Genomic DNA, 18855 nt, shown 5'->3' on the forward strand with positions numbered 1-18855 from the left:
CGGCCTCCATGGGGGTTCCTGACCCTGCTGGGGCGTGCTGAGGTTTTTCCAGGCCATGGTCAAATCTGGGCAAAGGAGAGAGGTTTTCGGAAAGCTGCTTAGTTTTTTTCCATAAAGTTCTTTATTATAAGAATTTGTCCTCACTTAAGGAATGAAATTATGGTGATGGTAAATAGCACTTTTTATTTTGGTAAGGTATGATATTAGTTTCTTTTTAAGTGGCAGTCCTTTGTCAATCCTGAACTGAAAAAGAAAATGACTATCCTGTGAATGCCTGAGAATAATGGGATGGGAGGCGGGAGAAGGGGTACAGGTTTAAAATCAAAGGCCTGGTGGATGTAGGATTTGATCCTATTGGGACAGGAAGGGAACTAAGCAGGGTTTTTCATCAACAGTTCCTCACCACCCCCCCAAAAAATATAGAGAACCGTCAAAACCCCTGAGCTTCAGGCTGGCCCTTGCAAGTGTTCCTGGTGTGCTCTTTCTTTCATCCAGTTTCTGGCCAAGGCTCCATCCACGGATGAAGGGGAAGCTCCATCCACGAGCACTGGGGAAGCTCCTCTTAAGAACATATCACCCATCCTCAACTCACCCACTGAAATTCTACTACCAGTAATGTACTGCTTTGGGTAGAATGCAAGCCTCTGGTTTATTTAAGTGATTTAATGCATCAGTTCTTTAATATTTAATTAATTAATTTTAAAAAGATTTATTTATTTATTTGAGAGAGAGTATGAGCAGGAGGGGCAGAGGGAGAGGGACAAGCAAACTCCATGCTGAGCATGGAACCCAACACAAGGCTTGATCTCATGACCCTGAGATCACGATCTGAGTGGAAACCGAGAGTCCGAGGCCTAATAGACTGCGCCAGCCAGACGCCCTGCATCAGTTCTTTTACAGTGCATTAAAACCGTAGGCAAGAAAATGTTTTTGTGGCAGTTAGTATATTGCCTGGTGCACTGAAAATGTACAAATATGATGATGATGATAATGATGATAATATTAACATCACTAAATCCTAACAAAACCCAAAAAGGTAGGTGCTAATATTATCCCCAGTTTTTGGCTGAGGAAACTGAAATTTAGAGAGATTGAGTAAGTTACTCAAAGCCACACTGCTTGGAAGCAGAGAGCCAGGGTCAAAACAGACACAGACAGTGTCACTAGGCCTGGGGGACCTTGAGGGACAGGTGGTGCAGGTTGGGCTGATGTGGCGTTTAGCGGGCCAGTGAGTTCCCTCATTCTCACTGTACTGCTGGATGGGCAATACTAGCTTAAAAGTGCTTCAAGTGAAAACACAAAACCCTTTCTTAAACTTTATTTCTCTTTGTCCTTCTTTTTCCATACCTTCCTCTCTCCTGGCACTCTCTGTGTGATTCTGGAAGAACCTACTAAAGGAAACAAACCAGAAAGATCCTTTCAGGACAACATCTTGCATCTGTAATATCTAGGAGCCCTATCTAATACTTAGTGTCTCACATACAGTGGGTGCCTAATAAATGTTTGCCAATCATTATGAGAAGGAAACCTCTTCCAGGTCTCTGTCAAGCAGCCAGTGGTGTTCTTGAGCACCCCAGCCAAAGTCTCCTTCACTGAGCATGCCCCACAGTGGGCTCCATGCCTATTTTCAACCCTACATCTCTCCCTACACATGGCCAACTCAAACTCATTATTAATTATAATGCTTCTGAAAGATGTAGGAGGTATGTAGCACAATCCCATTGTCAAATTCAGGGAATGTCATCTGATATGTACCATCACCTTCCATTACCTACCCAAATGTGTCTACTACAGTCCTGGAAATCTGAAAAACCAGTGAGTAAGGATAGCACCTGTCCCACACCACCTAATTAATGCAGGGCTCTAAGGAAGTGAATGCAGGTGTTGGATCAGGGTCCCTGAAAGATTAGAATTTGTCAATGCCTCCAGATATGGAAAAATGTTAGACCTTTCACTCCCAGCCCACCCCAAAGTATACCTTCTTTTAAGCAAAATCAGCCATTCTTCTGATATTAATCTTTGGCATCCACTTATTAATTCTCCAGTCATTTGTTAAGAGGTAGTGAATTAATTATGACAGAGACTATGGAGCTGTAGCTCTGTGTATGGGAGAAACCATTTCAAACTGATTTTCAATTCCCAAAACTTTAATTTTCAACACTAAACAAGGATTTGCCAAAACTCGCTATTTCATTTTTTAGTTGAGCCAGCACCAAATGGTAGGCAATTTTTTTTTTTAAGATTTTATCTATTTATTTGAGAGAGAGAGAATGAGAGAGAACACATGAGAGGGGGGAGGGTCAGAGGGAGAAGCAGACTCCCTGCCGAGCAGGGAGCCCGATGTGGGACTCGATCCAGGGACTCCAGGATCATGACCTGAGCTGAAGGCAGTCGCTTAACCAACTGAGCCACCCAGGCGGTAGGCAATTTTTTTTTTATTGAATCCATCTGTATCCGAAGAATATTCTAGATGCTCTGGAAGAAAACTTTCCAAGCTCTATATTAACTACTGAGTGTTGACATCTGGACCTCACACTGATGCTCTTGCTCTAGCACATGCACTCACAAACGATGTGCATTACCATTTCAAATCGTCGGTGTATATTTCATTCCAATACGGGCACTAATTTTATTTGTATGAAGTTGCAGACTTAACAGGAAAAGAGGAGGGGAAATCAGACTTTTTTGTTTGGCCAGGTTGGTAATCCTAACTTCACAGATCTTATGGTCGAAGCAAGGAAGAGGCCAACATAGTTATAGAACCAACTTTATCTGGCTCTTCCACAAAGAACAGGCATTCTCCTTGCCCAGCCGGGAGAGAAAACAAAACCCACTAACTGGATGCAAAGATGTTGCTCAGCCTTCCCTTTCTGTGTGCAGGGTCATGCACACACTGCCATTCTGTTCCTTCTGAGTGCCTGGCTGCTTAGAAAAGTTTAAGAATAATTCTGAGTTGCACAGTGATCAAACCAACCTTGGGTTAAGACTCTCAGTCCTCCTCCTTTTTAAAAGGATCAAGTACAAAAACACTTCAAAGGGGCTACATATAATTCAGGGATACAGACAGGTAGGGGAGAATCACTTTAGGAAGAAGAGTAGAGAAGTTTTACCAGCTGTCCATAGCATTAGAGCCAGGGATTTAAGACATGGGTAGTTATTTCTAGGCTTAAAAATGCTATGCTTCCATTTATTCTGTAGATTATGAAGTCTATTTCCACAAAGAGCAGTTAAAATTGGGTTGGGACAGAGAAGCAACCTAGAGAAGCAGAAAAGGGAAAGGATGAGAAAAAAAATTCTTGTGCACATGGAACACATCAGAGGCAATAGACTTCTGGGGACACTTTGACCTCAGCTTTACCTTTGTAAATATCCTACCTCACTTTTTTTATTTCCTCCTGATGTGTCCCACCTGTTAATACCAGGTAAAACCTTTTCTTTTATCAAGGAATATAAGGAAATGAGTCTGCCCGCAAGTTTTGTTTGTTTGTTTTTTAAGATTTTATTTACTTATTTGACAGAGAGACACAGCCAGAGAGGGAACACAAGCAGGGCGAGTGGGAGAGGGAGAAGCAGGCTTCCTGCTGAGCAAGGAGCCCGATGCGGGGCTCGATCCCAGGACCCTGGGATCATGACCCGAGCCGAAGGCAGACGCTTAACAACTGAGCCACCCAGGCATCCCTTGTTTGGTTTTTAATACATCTTCTTTTAAAAACATTTGCCAATCAGAGTTTCAACCACACAATGGAATTTTCACCCTTTTATTCTGTTTTTAGAATATAGTTGCTGCTTAGACTTGGTAATGGGTTTATTAATCCTTTACTGGGTAGACAAGAAGATTCTTCATTGTGGCATTAACCAGGGTTTCTCAACCTTGGCATTGTTGAAGTTTTGGACCAGAAAATTCTTTGTTGGGGCTGTTCTGTGCAGTGTTGGATATTCGGCAGCATCCTTGGCTTTTACCCAATGGATGCCAATAGCACTTGCTGTGAAAACCAAAAATGTCTCCAGACCCTGCCAAATGCCCCCCTTCCAGGGGCAATTCTTCCTTCCACCCTAGAAACACTAGCCACTGGCTTTAAGGAAATCATTAAAATATGAAAAGGAGATATTAAAGTAGACATCCATCGGAAAGATCAAAATTCTTATTTCCCAAGTATTTCGTATTTGAAGAGTATTTTAGTAGATCTTATTCATTCTTAGCCTCCCCTAATTACACGGTGGGCTCATCCACTGATCTCTGACATGGCAGAATCCTCTCCCAGCCCCAGGAGAGATTGTTAGTCATGAGAATTCCATTTTCTTTTGCCCATTTCTCAGTTCTAGACTGAGACATAAAAGGGGGAAAATGTTTGAGAAGTCTTCCTCTTATAAGATTAAAAAATAGTAATTATAAATAAGATCCTCTCTAAAAGAAAAAAAAAGTCTTTTTACCATATGTGTTTTTTCCCCACTAGAAAGTCTGTCTTTGAATGTGATAGGACTGCTTGGACCATGAGCAGTCCCTCACAATTACAAGGAACCAAGAGAAAGGAAAAAAAAAAAAAGAAAGAAAGAAAAGAAATGCCAACAGCTTGAGCAAGGTAAAGCAGAAAAAAACAAAAGAGCTTCAGTCCTTGATGATATCTTTGAACCATTGAACCAGCCTTGGAATGTCCACCTCAGGCTGCTGGTTAGTTGAAATAATTCAACACTTTCATTGCTTAGCCAAATCAATAGTTGGCAAACTCTGATTTGTGGGTCAAATGCAGGAACTAAGAACTGTTGTTACATTTTTAAAAGGTTGTTAAGGAACAAAGGTTGTTAAAAATAAACAGCCATATGGGGCCCACAAATTCTTAAATATTTACTATGTGGCCCTGCATAGATAAAGTTTGCCAATCCCCAATCTCAACCACTCATAGCTAATGTCTTGTGATTTGCAACTCAAAGCATTCTTAACTAAAACAAGTACTGATATCTTCATTTTACAATTATAGAAACTGAAGCTTGAATCTGCCAACGGTAGGCTCAACTAGACAAGTCAAATACAAACTTGCCATTATTTCAATTCATTGTAAAGTTAAGCCAAATTGAGGCATCACAAAATATTTAATAAACTTTTCTATATTTTAGGGCTTCAAATCATATTTGTACCAGAGGCTTGATTTTACAAATCAGAATAGATGAAGCCTCTTGATGAAACACAATATGCTCAGTGAATACCTTCAAAGGGGGTCAGACTGTCCTACTATCTGGAGCACCAAGGCATTTCCTGCCCTAGGAAGTCAAACCTGGAGACCCCAAAGAGGAAAAGACATTACAGAAACACACTAGGAACAAACTCGCTGATTTGATAAATTACCTTTTCTGCTTGCTGAAACAGTTCCTGCATTTCCTTGCTGACTCACTTAGAGAGAGTGAATTCTTAGTGGAAAAAATCCAAAGGCTTCCTCCATTAACTTTAGCACCCAAGTTAATATTGCTGTTTCCAGTTGGACCAGCATGTTTGGTAGCACCTTGATAAAGGATTTAAATATTGATAAAATCTTATACTCAGAGTCAGGTCCAGAAGAAGGCAGACAGAGCTCATTGTGGAGAGCCCATCAGATGAGTGTTGTACGAGTTACAGTAAACATTCACCCACATGTAACCATGGGACCATAACTGAGCACTGAATGACTGACTGGCAGGGCCAGGCTTTTCTCAGTTGATCCAACCAACATTTCTTTGCCTTTGTGTCCCAGTGTCTATCCCAGTATAGTAGGTGGTCAATCAGGAACAAAAGCCCTCGGTCTACACCCAATACTGGTTGTGCTTCAGTGTTGGGTTGGTTTGTCGGCAGAACTGGACCATATTGGGATCCAGACTCATCCATGTCTCCCAAGGAGCACATTTCTCCACTGGCTCAGTGGCTGGAGAAGCCATCTGCTCACTTTGTGGGTCCCTGAAAAGACTGACTGGGGGATTTCTGGAGCTTTTTAGAAGGGGTGTCACTGTGACAGTGGGAACAGTTATGCTCCTTTCTGGCCTAGGACCTGGGGTTGTAGGTTCAAGATTGGTCTGAGACTTGATAAGAGGTTTTGTCTTTTCTACCTTCTGGCCCAGCAGCCAGACACACAAGGCCACTGCAGTTATCATCAGCAGGAAGACCACCACAGCCAAGGGTACAATGACCATCAGGGGATAACTGCTCTCCCTGGGCTGGGTGGGTGCCTCAGGACTGGCGTTGGTTGTGTCTGGTGGCCAGATGACCCTGGTTGGAGAAGCTTTGCCATCCAGAGTAGACTCTTCACCACGGTGTTGTCCCCAGGGACTTGCTTCCTGCTGCCTGGTCTGGGTCAGCTTCCCTAGAGTTTCTGTCTTTGCTGTGGGTCCTGAGGAAACCATGGGCTTTTCCTGAGAGAGATCTGAAGTCACAAGGTTATCTGCAGTGACTAATAAAGAAACATCAGGGGTAAAGGTTTGCAAACATAAGGGGTCAGGTGGCACTATGGTGAAGGGTAGATGACCTATTGCTGGCTGCACATGGTCTGCCCTGAGCAAGAAAGTGAAGGAGTCATTCAGCATATCAATGCCTGTTAGGTTGGCATGTGGATGAAGCATCAACAACCCTTGGTCAATGTCCCTCTGAGTGAATAGAGTAGCGTTTTCCATTGCCGTGCCTCGGCCCACTCTTCGTACAAGTCTTCCATGGACAGGGAGTTCGGTCACTTCAAATTTGGGATCACTGTTAGTCCTATTAGCAAGTTCAGTCGCATCAAGGTCCTTTCTTCTCAGCTGATAAACCTCCCTGTTGGCGATGGTCAGGTTTGACGTAACCTGCAGTAAAGGCTGCACCCTGATGTTCAGTGTTTGTCCCATCAGATTGCTTTCTGGTGTAAATAGTGAGAAATACAGCTGGTCCTCTGAGGCCATGAGATGTGTCATATGGTAAGAAAGTCTTCCTGAATGCAGATCTTCCTGCCCAAAGCTGACAACCACCTGGTTTTCAATGAGCAGATGCCCATGTTGGGGGGGCCATGTCATCTTGTAAGTGATTTGGGGGCTTCTCCCATTGGTCGTTGCTGACAAGTGAGTATTGGTGATGGGGACAGTTGTCTGGCCTTGTGGGAGAAGTAGGTCCGTGAGGTTCACAAGGGTGATGGAGATGGGGATGACATCCAGGTGGAAGAGCTTATAGAGTGGGCGGTGTTGGCCATCAGTCACACTAAAGTAAAACACACTCGAAGATGGGCTTCCATCTTGCACAAACCATACCTGAGAGTTATCAATGTCAGCTTGTGTGAAATGGTGAACAGGTACATCTGGATGGTGAGCCATTGCCAAAAAGCCATTATTAGGATTGCGGATGATCATATATCTGATCTCCTCTGGAGGACTGTCTAGATCTTCCACTTTTAGGTTTTCTGGTCCCACAACCAACCTATTTCCCTGCAGAACTTTCAACCGAAGCCCTTTTGTCTTTAATTCTGGTGCCTGGTCATTAACAGGAGATATGGTGATGTTAAACATCTCTTCAAGGAAGTCAGCCTCTGGCTTGGTAGTGGACTTGCTCTTCTGTTTCGGCCAAACGGCAAAGGTAAAATTATCAGCCAGCGATTCAGAGTCATCGTGAAGGTATATGATTCCAAATTTGTTAACTATATACTGGGAGAAATTGGGTTTTTCCTTGGTAATATTCCTCTCTCCAACCATAATGGTTCCATGGTGAGGAAGAGACGTAACCTGGAACCAGATTTCATAGGAAGATCGCTGAGATTTGGGCAATTTCAATAAGAGGTTGGAAGCATCTAAATTAGATTGGTCAATGAGAACTTTGTCTCCCTCCTTGACAGCAGCTCCTGTGAAAATATAAAGAACAAAGTGGCATTTCATTAGAACTTTCAGATGACACCTATAAAGCTCTTTCTCTCTCAAATTTCCCTATCTGAGTGGATTATTCTAAACCTCTGGGTTGCTCAAGGACCTGAATTGGCATTGTTACACAAGGCATATAACAAATTATATTTTAAGTATACATATCCTAACTACTAAGTCAATATTTCAGGCAAGATAGCTCTAAAATCTTGAGATTCACTTATAGAATGTTAATCTCCTAACTTATCTACTACTGGACTTTCTCTTGCCATGGAAACAGGTGCAGCTTTCAATACCCCTTTCCTTTCAGGAACTTGCCCTATTTGTTTTCATTTTCTATAGATGGTTTTCAGTAATAGGCATGGTAAAGTCCCCATTTGGAGTTACAAATAAAATGCTTTAGAGTTAATTTTCCATGTTCCCCCCAACTACAACTATTAAAGCTTATGAGAGGAAAAAGAAGAGGCCCAGAGAAAGAGCACACAAAAAGAAATAAATTTTTATAACCATATACATTTTATTTCAAAGGTTGATATCATGGCATTGATATGATATCATGGCATTTCCAATTAATAAGGGGAATATTTATTTCCAAACTGTCCCTACTTTAATAATTATAGATAAGCCACTGGCCATATCTTTTGGTGGCTTTACCTGTATTTGCAAGCAGATGACTCTGCCGACCAGGTTCAGTAATTTCATATGAAATAGTAATACGAAACTCCTCAGGGCCTAGAGCTGCTGGTGGGGATGATGTCGTAAACGTGAAAGAGTCTTCTGCAGTCCAGCCAGTGTTCTCATGGTCCACATGCTGGTATAATATCAGCCGTTCACTGACCTGTCCAGACATGAAGAAAAATCAGCCCCTGGCTTCAGGGATAATATGAGGACATGTATCCTAAGGAGATACAGGTTTTTTTCAGGGTTTATTCTCATGCTCAAATTATGCACATATCTATGCAAACACAAGAACAATAACAATGTGGTAACCTATTTGTCAAACCTTGGTGCTCAATTGCAAAAATAGTTTATCAGAGAAAGAAAAGCACATTGATTTTGAGATGACTAAGGCTATGGTTTGTATATTATAGAAAGCATATAATGAACCTTCATTTGCCTCTCTGATAATTTTAAAAACTATCAACTCATAACCAATCCTATTTCATATAATACTCCTACCCACATTCTGCTCAATAGCTTATTTTGAAGCCAACCCCAAACACCATTTTATTTGTAAATGTTGTAGTGAATATTGACAAAGATGGCTCTTTTAAAAACATAATCACAATACCATTACCACATCTAAATATTATCAATAGTTACTTAATATCATCAAATATCCAATTAGTGTTCAAATACATCTGATGATCTAGTACATTTTTTTTTTTTTTACACAGGTGCTTTGTTTGAGTCAGGATCCTTAGAAGTCCCCACATCACATTTGTTTGATGCTTCTCATAGGTGTCTTTTAGTCTAAAGGTTCCCCTTCTCTAATTTTTTTCTTGTAATTTATTTATTATTTATTTATTAATTTATTAAATATTTATTTATTTATTAAATATTCTTATATTCTAGGTTTTGCTGCTTGCATCCCAATGGTATTATTTAACATGTTCCTCTGTCCCCTATATTTCCAATACACTAGTAGTTAAACCTAGAGATGTTGTAAGAATCAGATTTAAGTTTTTGTTAAGAATGTTTTACAGGTTGTATTCTATATTTCCTCTGCATCTCATTACAAGGCTGCTTCTCTTTTGGATATGTTAGTATTAATAGGTGAATTCAAGTGCTGCCAGGTTGATCTATCTATTTTAAAGTTCCCCATCAGCCTTGTCACCTGATAGTTTTCCAGAGTCATTGATATGATTGCTTAAGTCCCTTATTTTTGCAGTGGCAAGGCATTGATATTTTTAATCATCCCTTCTTCATTCTTATCTGGAATTCTTCTTTAAAGAAGAACTTTCCCTCTTCAGCTATTTGGCTACGCTGAGGTACAGTGTATGCAGGAAAGACAGGATAAGTACTTGATTCTTTCCCTTTATACAAATTTTTAGAAAAATGAGTCCCCTGGCTCCAATATCTAAACATACCCATTGGTTTTTGTTTTGTTTGTTTTGGGATCATTATAAACTCATGAGTTGTAATATATGATGTATTTCATTCCATTGCAGTTCTTATTCTCCTTGATGTTCAAATTTTCCCACCTTGCTTAGGGTATTTTTCAAGATTTAATCTAAGTTCCTGATGCCTGTTGCCTATCAATGTCCTTTCCAGCTCAACTGATGGAGATGGGCCCCACCCAGTGTTTTGCTGTCCAGACCCCATGTGGGTGTCCTTCCCCTCACAACAGTGACGGAAAGTTCTAAATCTCAAACCACAGAAGGGAAGGCTAGAGATAAAATGTCTCACCCTTTAATTCCTATAGGTCACATCTTTTTCTGACCTGCTTTCTATTATAGTATCTGAACTTACAGGTATGTTTTTTCAAGGTATTTATGTCCATGTCGAAAGTGTCTAGGATAAATTATCTTATAATTTACAAAGCAGTTGAGTCTGTTTCATCAGTCAGTATTTGGAAATACTGTATTAATTCACGGAAGCTTGGTGGTGTATTGCTCTGGTTCAACACTGGTGCAATGGACGTACCTAGAATCAGAGTTCTAGAAAGGCTTTTGGTCTAGAATCAGAGTTCTAGAAAGGCTTTTGGTCTAGAATCAGAGTTCTAGAAAGGCTTTTGGTCTAGTGAGTTTCCACAAAATATGAGCTTCCCATTTCCAGAGTGTCCAAAAACTGTTGGTGAGTTTTTTGTTCCTTTCCTCTTCAAGGGAAAGGCAAGGAAATGCTGTCATTTGGGGATTTTAAATGGGGAGAAGAAAGTATTGTTTCTCAACATTTCCTCATCAAGAAGCAAGGCCACTCATGAAAAATTGGTTTCCCCAAAGATAATTTCTGGTACTGACTACTGACTCGATTCCCTAGAAGTTTCTGGGAAATAAATCAGTTTTATTTAGCAGTTCTACTATTTCTGGTCTCAGCTAAAGATTTATGATGAAATATTCATCATAAATGTATTCCTTTTCCTAGAAACAAGCGACTGTGCCATGGATTTTGGACTGGAGAATGGTTCCTAAAGGTTCCCATTCTGCTTGAAAGAGGCATAATATTATAAGACAAGAGACATCCAGCTTCTTAATGTTAAAAGTAACATAGTCTACTGACCAGGAGGAAAAATTTTCGTGGAAGCTTGTCAATCTTGCCCTTTGCTTCTTTGGTTTAAGTAAAAATTAACTTCCCCAAAAATATATGATGCTACTGGAATAATCTAAGGGTCTTCTGATGTCTACGGGATGAAGAGTGATTGTCCCAGGGAAAGAATGGTTCTCAAAGATGAGAATAGTTGAGATGAAGGTCAAAAATCTGAGGGAAATTAATTGGAGAGGAGCCCTAACCATAGCTATGTACTTTGGAAGACTCCTGGAGGAGAGGTCTGCTATCGGTTCTTTTCCTGAAAAGTCATTCCAAAAGTGAGAAATTGTGAATAACTTATTGACTCATTTTATGCTGGAGAGTGAGAGAATTGAATTAGATTCATCTTGAGCGTATGAGCTTCAAGACCGGACAGCAGATAATTGAAAGTGCTGAGCTAGAAGCAAAAGGGAATGAGTGTGCCTGTGGAATGTCAACTTGGCAGTCATGCCCTGAAGGAGCTTTGAGGTGAGTAGAGTCTTTAATATTTAGAAGATAGAGAGCTTTAAGAATCAGATTCCACGGGCGCCTGGGTGGCTCAGTCAGTTGAGCATCTGATTCTTGATCTCAGCTCAGGTCTTGATCTTAGGGTCGTGAGTTCCAGCCCCACGTCGGGCTCCACACTGGGCATGGAGCCTACTTAAAAAATAAACAAATAAGAACCAGGTTCTAAGGTGTGTGTACACGGGTGTATGTATGTGTGCATGTGCATGTATGTGCGTGTGTGTGTGTGTGTGTGGTGGAGAGGGCTAGAGAAGGGAGAACAAGACCAAGACTTTATGGGAAAAAATGTAAGGTAAACCTCAAGAGAGAAGGATCTCAGACAGGATTAGGAATTTTGTTACCTCAAATAGAAAGTGGCCGTAGGGGCAACTTCCAACAGCTCTGCATATTTCTGCTGTATTAAATATAGATCAATAAACCACTTAGCTGAATACCTGGGCTCTGAGATTAAGGAGAGAGGAGAGGGGAGGTTTTTATTTCTCATGGATTTAGATTAGCCCAGATATTTTCTCTTTTACAGATGAAGTCTTTTTGGAATGTCATTAGAAATTAAAATTTGTATAATTCCAACTAGTAAATGCAGATGGAAAAAACAGAATGAGAAAAATCACCATTTGGCAATCACCATAGTAATAAATATCTCACAGGAATCCTAAATGATTGCTTACACTAGCGAGCTAAGTTGTGATGAGAAACAGGGTATTTAAATAGTTCCAAAGTATTCCCTCACAAAATACTTAATTACAGAAAGGAAAATAGTAAGTTCGCCAAGGAGACACCTGAAAGATAGCACCTGACTAAGTGGCTAACATCATCAGTGACAGGGTGGAGTGAGCATTGGTGCTTCCTGACGTGAGGCCGGAGGAGACCTCAGCATCGCTCATGGCCATTCCCGCCAAAATGCACAACCTAAATTGGACTGTGAGGAAACATCCAATGAAACCAAACTGAGGAACACACTACAAATAACCAACTGGCCTGTTCTCAAAAAATGGCCACGTCACAAAAGTCAGCATGACTGCAGAATGCTTTCAGATTAAAGCAGACCAAGGACACCTGAAAACTAAATGCTACGTTTTACACTGTGGATTTTTTTCTTTAGGATATTTTAGGATATTCTTTTTTTCTAGAGGATATGCATTGAAACAACCTGTGAAATTTGAATAAGGTCTACAGATTATATAATAGATTGTATCAATGCTAATTTCATGATTTTGAAAATTATACTGTGGTTATACGAGAAAGGCCTTATTTTTAAGAAATATGCACTGAGGTATTTAGAGGTAAAGGTACATCATGTCTGCAACTGCCTCTTAAAATTTCAGAAGTGTGTGTGTGTGTGCATGTGTGAAGAGGTATGATAAAGCAGGTAGTTAAAAGCTAACATTTGGGTAATATGGATGAATAGTATACTTTGTACTCTTTTGCAATCGTTCTGTAAGTCTGAAATTATCTCAAAATGAAAAAGTTAAAAAAATAATTCTAAAAAGTAAATCCCATAGTGTTTTACTATTTCAACTTCAGGAAGGGACCAATAATTTCTTTTCTCTGATGACCAAGTATGTGCAGAATGGGGGAGGGGGGCTAACCTTTGCATGCCTTGGGCACTCTGATATCAAGAAGTGCTCGTTTCCTATCCCAACATCGTTCCCCCCACCTCCAACTTGGCCCATTTCTCTAGTACCTTAACAAGGCTGTACTCCTACCTAACATATGAGTGGGTGAATATGCAGGTCAAAATCCTAGACCTGAGTAGTCCTTTTATTTGAAATGACAATATGATAACACCCCTTGGATCTCTGAGATTTAAATCTTCTGGATTTCATATCCTTGATTCCTACAGAACCACAAAGAAAAATATTTGTCAGAGGCCAAAGGCATAAATTTGGCTCCAAGAAGGCCAGGGGCCCTACTGAATTTTCTGTGCTGGATTAAAGTTTACAACTCAGAGGCTGCTGAGCAGCTCAGAGAGGGTGGGAATTTAGGGAACTCCTCTCCATCCCCCCAGTCATCGACCTAGTTGGGAGAAGAGCTGAGACCAGAAGCCAGATCTCCACACTTATAGATAAGAACCCTTTCTCCTAGAGCACTTGATTGGAGACTGTTTGGCTCCAGCTGCCTGAATGATTACTCTTCTTCCTCCAAGGAGGAAAAGGATACACATTAATATAAAAATGGAAGCAGAGGAGTGTAGTAGAATTTGAACCATGGGTTGATCAGACCTACATTCAAATATAAATGCTTCCAACTTTCAGCTCTGTGGCTTTTATGCAGGTAATTTAATCTCTCTGAGCCTACATTTCTGCATTAAAGTATGGAATAACATCTCTCTTGTAAATATGCATTTAACCTAGTTAGTCTTTTGCCATATTAATGTTCAAAACAACATGCCCTGAGCATTTCTAAGTCTTTCAGGAAAGCATCTAAGTCTTCACTAATCAATTCCTTACTAGGACATCAGCGGATTCTGGTTAAAATGGAAGGCTATACTTATTTTTAATAAAGAATCATGGCATGAAAATATTAAGCAATTAGAAATTTCTAAAACACGCCTAATAAAATAAATCTTTTCCCATAAAACAAAGAAATAGTTAGCCTGGAATTTTGGCACATACTCCAGAAACTTACTTCCAGTTGCTTTGTAAGTAAGTATTAGTTCACCATCCTATACTTGACATTTCAAAAAATATTTGTTTAATGAATAAGCTACTTAAAAAGTGCTTTACAAAATTTAATTATAAAATATGTTTATATCATGAAGCAGTAGAAACAAGGTAATCCAAGACATTTCTTACCCATTTATTTAACAAAAACACAAACAGTACCTTTTACTGAGCCCTAAATATGTGCCAGACTCTCTGCAAGGCATATTATGTAACTCATTTTATTTAATTTTGTTTTAAGGGCCTTATTATATCCACTTGACAGATTAAAAAAAAACAAACCTGAGGCTCAGAAAATTTAAATAATTCACTCACAGCCAACAAGTGGGAGAGCCCAGTTTTTAATCTAGTCCCATGTGACTCCAGAATTCATGTTTTTTTCCACTGCACTGTTCCTTCAGCATGGAAAGCTCAGTGAGATTCTAGGCAACTAAGAAATTCACAAGATATGTGCTCCAACTTTAAGGAGTTTAGTAATGTCAAAAGTCAGTTGGTAGGTATGGCTAGGGCAGACAAATGCCATTTTGTGGTCTGGCCTGGCTAGAACATAATCACCATTGGCCAGAACTTGTAAGGATTCAAAGAAACAGCTCATTCTCTATACTGCATTTATTACAAAAGGAAAGTTAAAGAAAACCTGTGTTTTATATTTTCTTTTATACTACTGCTATTGTATATCAGGTACAAACTTTCTCATAGGACCTTAGAGGAAATAACGTGGATTGAGGGGAAAGGAGTTTCCATCTAGATCAAGGCTGAGGGCAATTCTTTTCTGGCCCCAAGGTGACTGGCAGACACCTATTTTCTTCAGGCTAAGCTCTTTAAACCTGAAGGCATTTTTATAGTTCCTCATTGTTTGACCACATGATTTTACACATGTGTAAAACACAAGCCTCAGTGTTATTCAGATTTTTTGTGTGGGTGGGCAAGATATAGTTTTTTTTGTTTTTTGTTTTGGCAAGATATAATTATTAAACATTCACATATTACAAAGGGTCATTATGAGTGCTCTGGATGAACCCAGGGGTGAAGTGGGAGCTTTGATACACCATGCTTGGTGAAGTCAACCATGACATAGAATCTGACAATTTTCCCCCCCAAATCGTGTGCACATTCTCTAGATCCACAAAAGTACATGCAGACAGGACTGAGTGTTAAGAGAAGAAAACTGTCAGACTTGGCCAAAGACAGGCTAGAATGCTCTGGAGCATCTCTTCATTCTGAGGGTCTTTATAAATCCAGTTCTCTATGGTCCTGATAAGAACATCAGACATAAGTCTTTCACACTGATCTCTTCCACGGTGGGGCTTAAAAGTCACTCACAGCTTTGAAATTCCCACTGGAGAAGAGAGTAACCAAATTATCTTGGAGTCAGCTGGGAAAAGGGAGAGGAAGAAAGGGAAACATGGAGTCCGTTCACTTGATTCTCCAAAACACGATGGTTTTGTTAAAGGTCCCAGTCTCTAGACAGGATAACTGTTGTCCAGAAGAAGCAAGGGAAACAGAACTGGCCAAAGAGTCTCTATCTTGGGCAAATCTTCATGGAGAAAGGAGATTGCAGAAAGCCAAACACTTCAGAAAGGTCGGGTCTCTAAGGTTCCATATGGGTTAACCAAAAAGTCCTATAAGCTAAGATTTGGAAGGCAACAAGGTCCTGTGCTCCTGAAGGATGAGCTCAGACAAATGACTCCTCTTCATGTGCCCTTCCTTACTTTTACCAGGACTGACACTATCATGTGTGCAGTGAGCAGTCGGGTCTGGAGGGCTTAAGGTTCCCAGAAGAGGTCAGAAGTCTGGGGCAGCCCAGGGAGTGGCAGCTTGGAGAGATTTTCCTTAATGAGAATGGATAGAAGACCTAAGTTCCTAAATGGCGCTATCTGGAAATCTCCAGCTAGAAATGGGCAACTGAAAACCAGGTCCAAATAATTACCCATGCCCCTCCATGACTGAGCCAATCTCCACACAAAAAAACTAGATTAGAAAGCTTTTCAAGGAGCCCAGCAATATAGCCATCTATAGGCCTACTTGGCAGAAAGGTCTAAATCCACATTTATATAGAAGTGAACATTGATTCTCACGGGCTATGCCATTATAAACAATGGAAACCTTTAATAAAACTACCAAACGAGATCATAGAAAAGGTGATTCATCAGGTAGTATGGGACATCTTGCTTTTTTTATAGATTGAGTATAGTAGGCTAAAAATGTCCCCCCCACCACGAAATATCAGATCCAAATCCCTTGAACCTGTGAATATTACCTTTTTTTTTTTTTAAGATTTTATTTACTTATTTGAGAGAGAGTGTGAGAGAGCACAAGCAAGGGGAGGGGCAGAGGGAGAGGGAGAAGCAGGCTCCCCGCTGAGCAAGGAGCCTGATGCGGGGCTCAATCCCAGGATCCTGGGATCATGACCTGAGCTGAAGGCAGATGCTTAACCGACTGAGCCACCCAGGCGCCCCGAATATTACCTTCTTTGGCAAAGACTTGGCAGATGTGATTAAGGATCCTGAGATTGGAAATTACCCTGGACTGTCGAGGTGGGCCCTAACTGCAGTCACAGACATCCGTACCAGAGGGAGGCAGAGGGATATTTGACTTAGATGAAAGAGGAGATAGGAAAGTGACCAACGGAGGCAGAGATTGGAATGATAAAGCCACACACCAAGAAATGCTGGCAGCTACCAGAAGTTTCAAAAGGCAAGGAAGGAATTCCCCGTTAAAGCCTCCAGAGGGAGGCTAACAGCTTGATTTCAGCCCAGTGAAATGGAGTCTCAACTTCTGACCTCCAGAACTATGAGATAATACATTTCTGCTGTTTGAAGCCACCAAGTCTGTAGTAATTTATGATAACAGCCATAGGAAATTAATACAAGGAGAAAAGAGAAATCAATCTCACTGAAATGGGAACTAGTTCTATCTGCTTTTTCAAAGGAAGAGCCAAAAGTTCTAAGAAAAAAAAATACTTCTGGTTATTCAAAGTCATTGGGCCAGGACCCACGAGCCAAATTTCAGTTTGAACAAGGAATAGATGAGCAAGTGACAATTGAATATTTCTACACGTGGGAAATATGCTGGCACATAATTCAGTGAACTGTGACGGCAAAACCCAAATTGCCAAAATGAAACACTGGTGGGAAATGTCCAAAATGATCACTGAGTCTAGTTGCCATGGAGCTTGCTACTGAAGAGGCCCCAAGAAACTGGGGGGCGAGGACAAGAGTAATCATTAACACAAAGACACTGATCCTTCTCTGCTCAGAAAATGAAAGGGCCCAAGTTTAATGATCCCATTGTGCTCTCCATTAAGTTGTAATGAATTAATTTCTATCCTATGGGAAATGTGCTCTCAATTTCTTAAAATGTCTGTGTTATCTTGAGCACAAATTCAGACTCCAGGAGAAGAGGTAATTGGACAGAATTCACAACACTGCAAATGCACTGTATTATTTTCTAAGTGTGGGCCTGGAAGGCTCTGTTTGTTGTGTTCCAGTAACATTGACGAAGATGGATGATCTTTCCTCCACAATGGCACAGTGGCTTAAACGTAATTACTGGCTTTATGGAAAAGAAAAAAGGCCAGACATCAGAAACCTCAAAACCGAAACACTTTGCTTTTTAATGATTCCAAATGATCTAAACATGCACTGGAATGAAAATCACTCAATTAGCCCTCTGCTCTACTTGGAGTGCTTTATAGAATTCAATTCATACTTTTTTAACACATTCTTTGAAATGAACAATAAATCTCTAAAATTGTAAAAAGCTTTCATTTCATAAAATTTGATGATTCACTTTCTCTGTGTCTGTGTGTGTTTATCTCTTCAGGGTATAAGATTTTCAGCACAAGTTTCATGATTTAGCTTTTCCCATTTAGGCAGATGGGATATGATGGTGAAAAACAAGACTGTTACTTGATTATCTTGGTAGGTTGACATGGTATGGTTTAAATAATAGTGAATTTATTCTGGGATAAGAAAATATTTTGAGCTATAACATAACAAATGTATCCCTTCAATTACTCCTACCTCCAGCATATGATATTAAGCATAATTTCTAGATTTCTTTCACAAGCTATAGCCATCCAGAGTCACTGATTAAAATGGTCATTTTTATTTATCCACTGGAAAAGCAAGATGATTTATGTGCAAAATGATACAACGGCTTTGTCTGGAAACCATTTCATCCTTTAAGGTAAAGATGTGAAAGCGAACTCAACCATCAACTGCCTAAAACATTCTCCCAATTGGACATTTAGCAGTGGCTAACTGAAATTAGAAAATTTGAAATTAGAAAAACTGGTGAAGAAAGCCAAAAAGCAATCGAAGCCATTTGATGACATGAACATGGCTGAATAGTTCTGAACTCCTTCTGCAATTGAACTTGATTCCTGCTTGAGTCATATCTCTTTTCACCAACCAGACTGAAGAGGGCTGATCAAAGCACGAAATACATGCTCAATAAATGTCTTCGGTAAATAATTTTAGAGAAAAGGTTGTGATTATCTCCTCACCTCCAAAGTCTGTCTCTATCACTTCTTTTATGTCCCAAATTGTTCTGGAGCTGCTGGATAGTCAATCTGAGCCATGATGAAATGGCTCAGAGTCAA

The 18855-nt window shown here is 40.2% G+C and overlaps 1 protein-coding gene and 1 long non-coding RNA gene across 6 annotated transcripts in view; one reads left to right on the forward strand and one right to left on the reverse strand.

Moving 5' to 3' along the window:
• Window positions 1-3474: 3474 nt before the first annotated feature.
• Window positions 3475-18855, reverse strand: part of LOC102726211 (chondroitin sulfate proteoglycan 4-like) — a 61513-nt gene continuing 46132 nt past the window's right edge. For all 5 annotated transcript variants that reach the window (XM_081826129.1, XM_031034415.2, XM_081826130.1 and 2 more), the window contains 2 exons: window positions 8491-8674; window positions 3475-7820 (listed from right to left, as the gene is read on the reverse strand). In XM_081826129.1, coding sequence (XP_081682255.1) covers window positions 5773-7820; window positions 8491-8674 — 2232 coding nt within the window. In that variant the 3' untranslated portion in view covers window positions 3475-5772. The remainder of the gene's footprint in view (window positions 7821-8490; window positions 8675-18855) is intronic.
• Window positions 10551-18044, forward strand: LOC145722585 (uncharacterized). The gene is made up of 2 exons (XR_014146932.1): window positions 10551-11550; window positions 12334-18044. It is a non-coding gene; the product is annotated as an uncharacterized LOC145722585 (long non-coding RNA).

Source organism: Leptonychotes weddellii, chromosome 7 (assembly GCF_054177405.1).
Source record: "Leptonychotes weddellii isolate Sample4059 chromosome 7, ASM5417740v2, whole genome shotgun sequence".
NCBI lineage: Eukaryota > Metazoa > Chordata > Mammalia > Carnivora > Phocidae > Leptonychotes > Leptonychotes weddellii.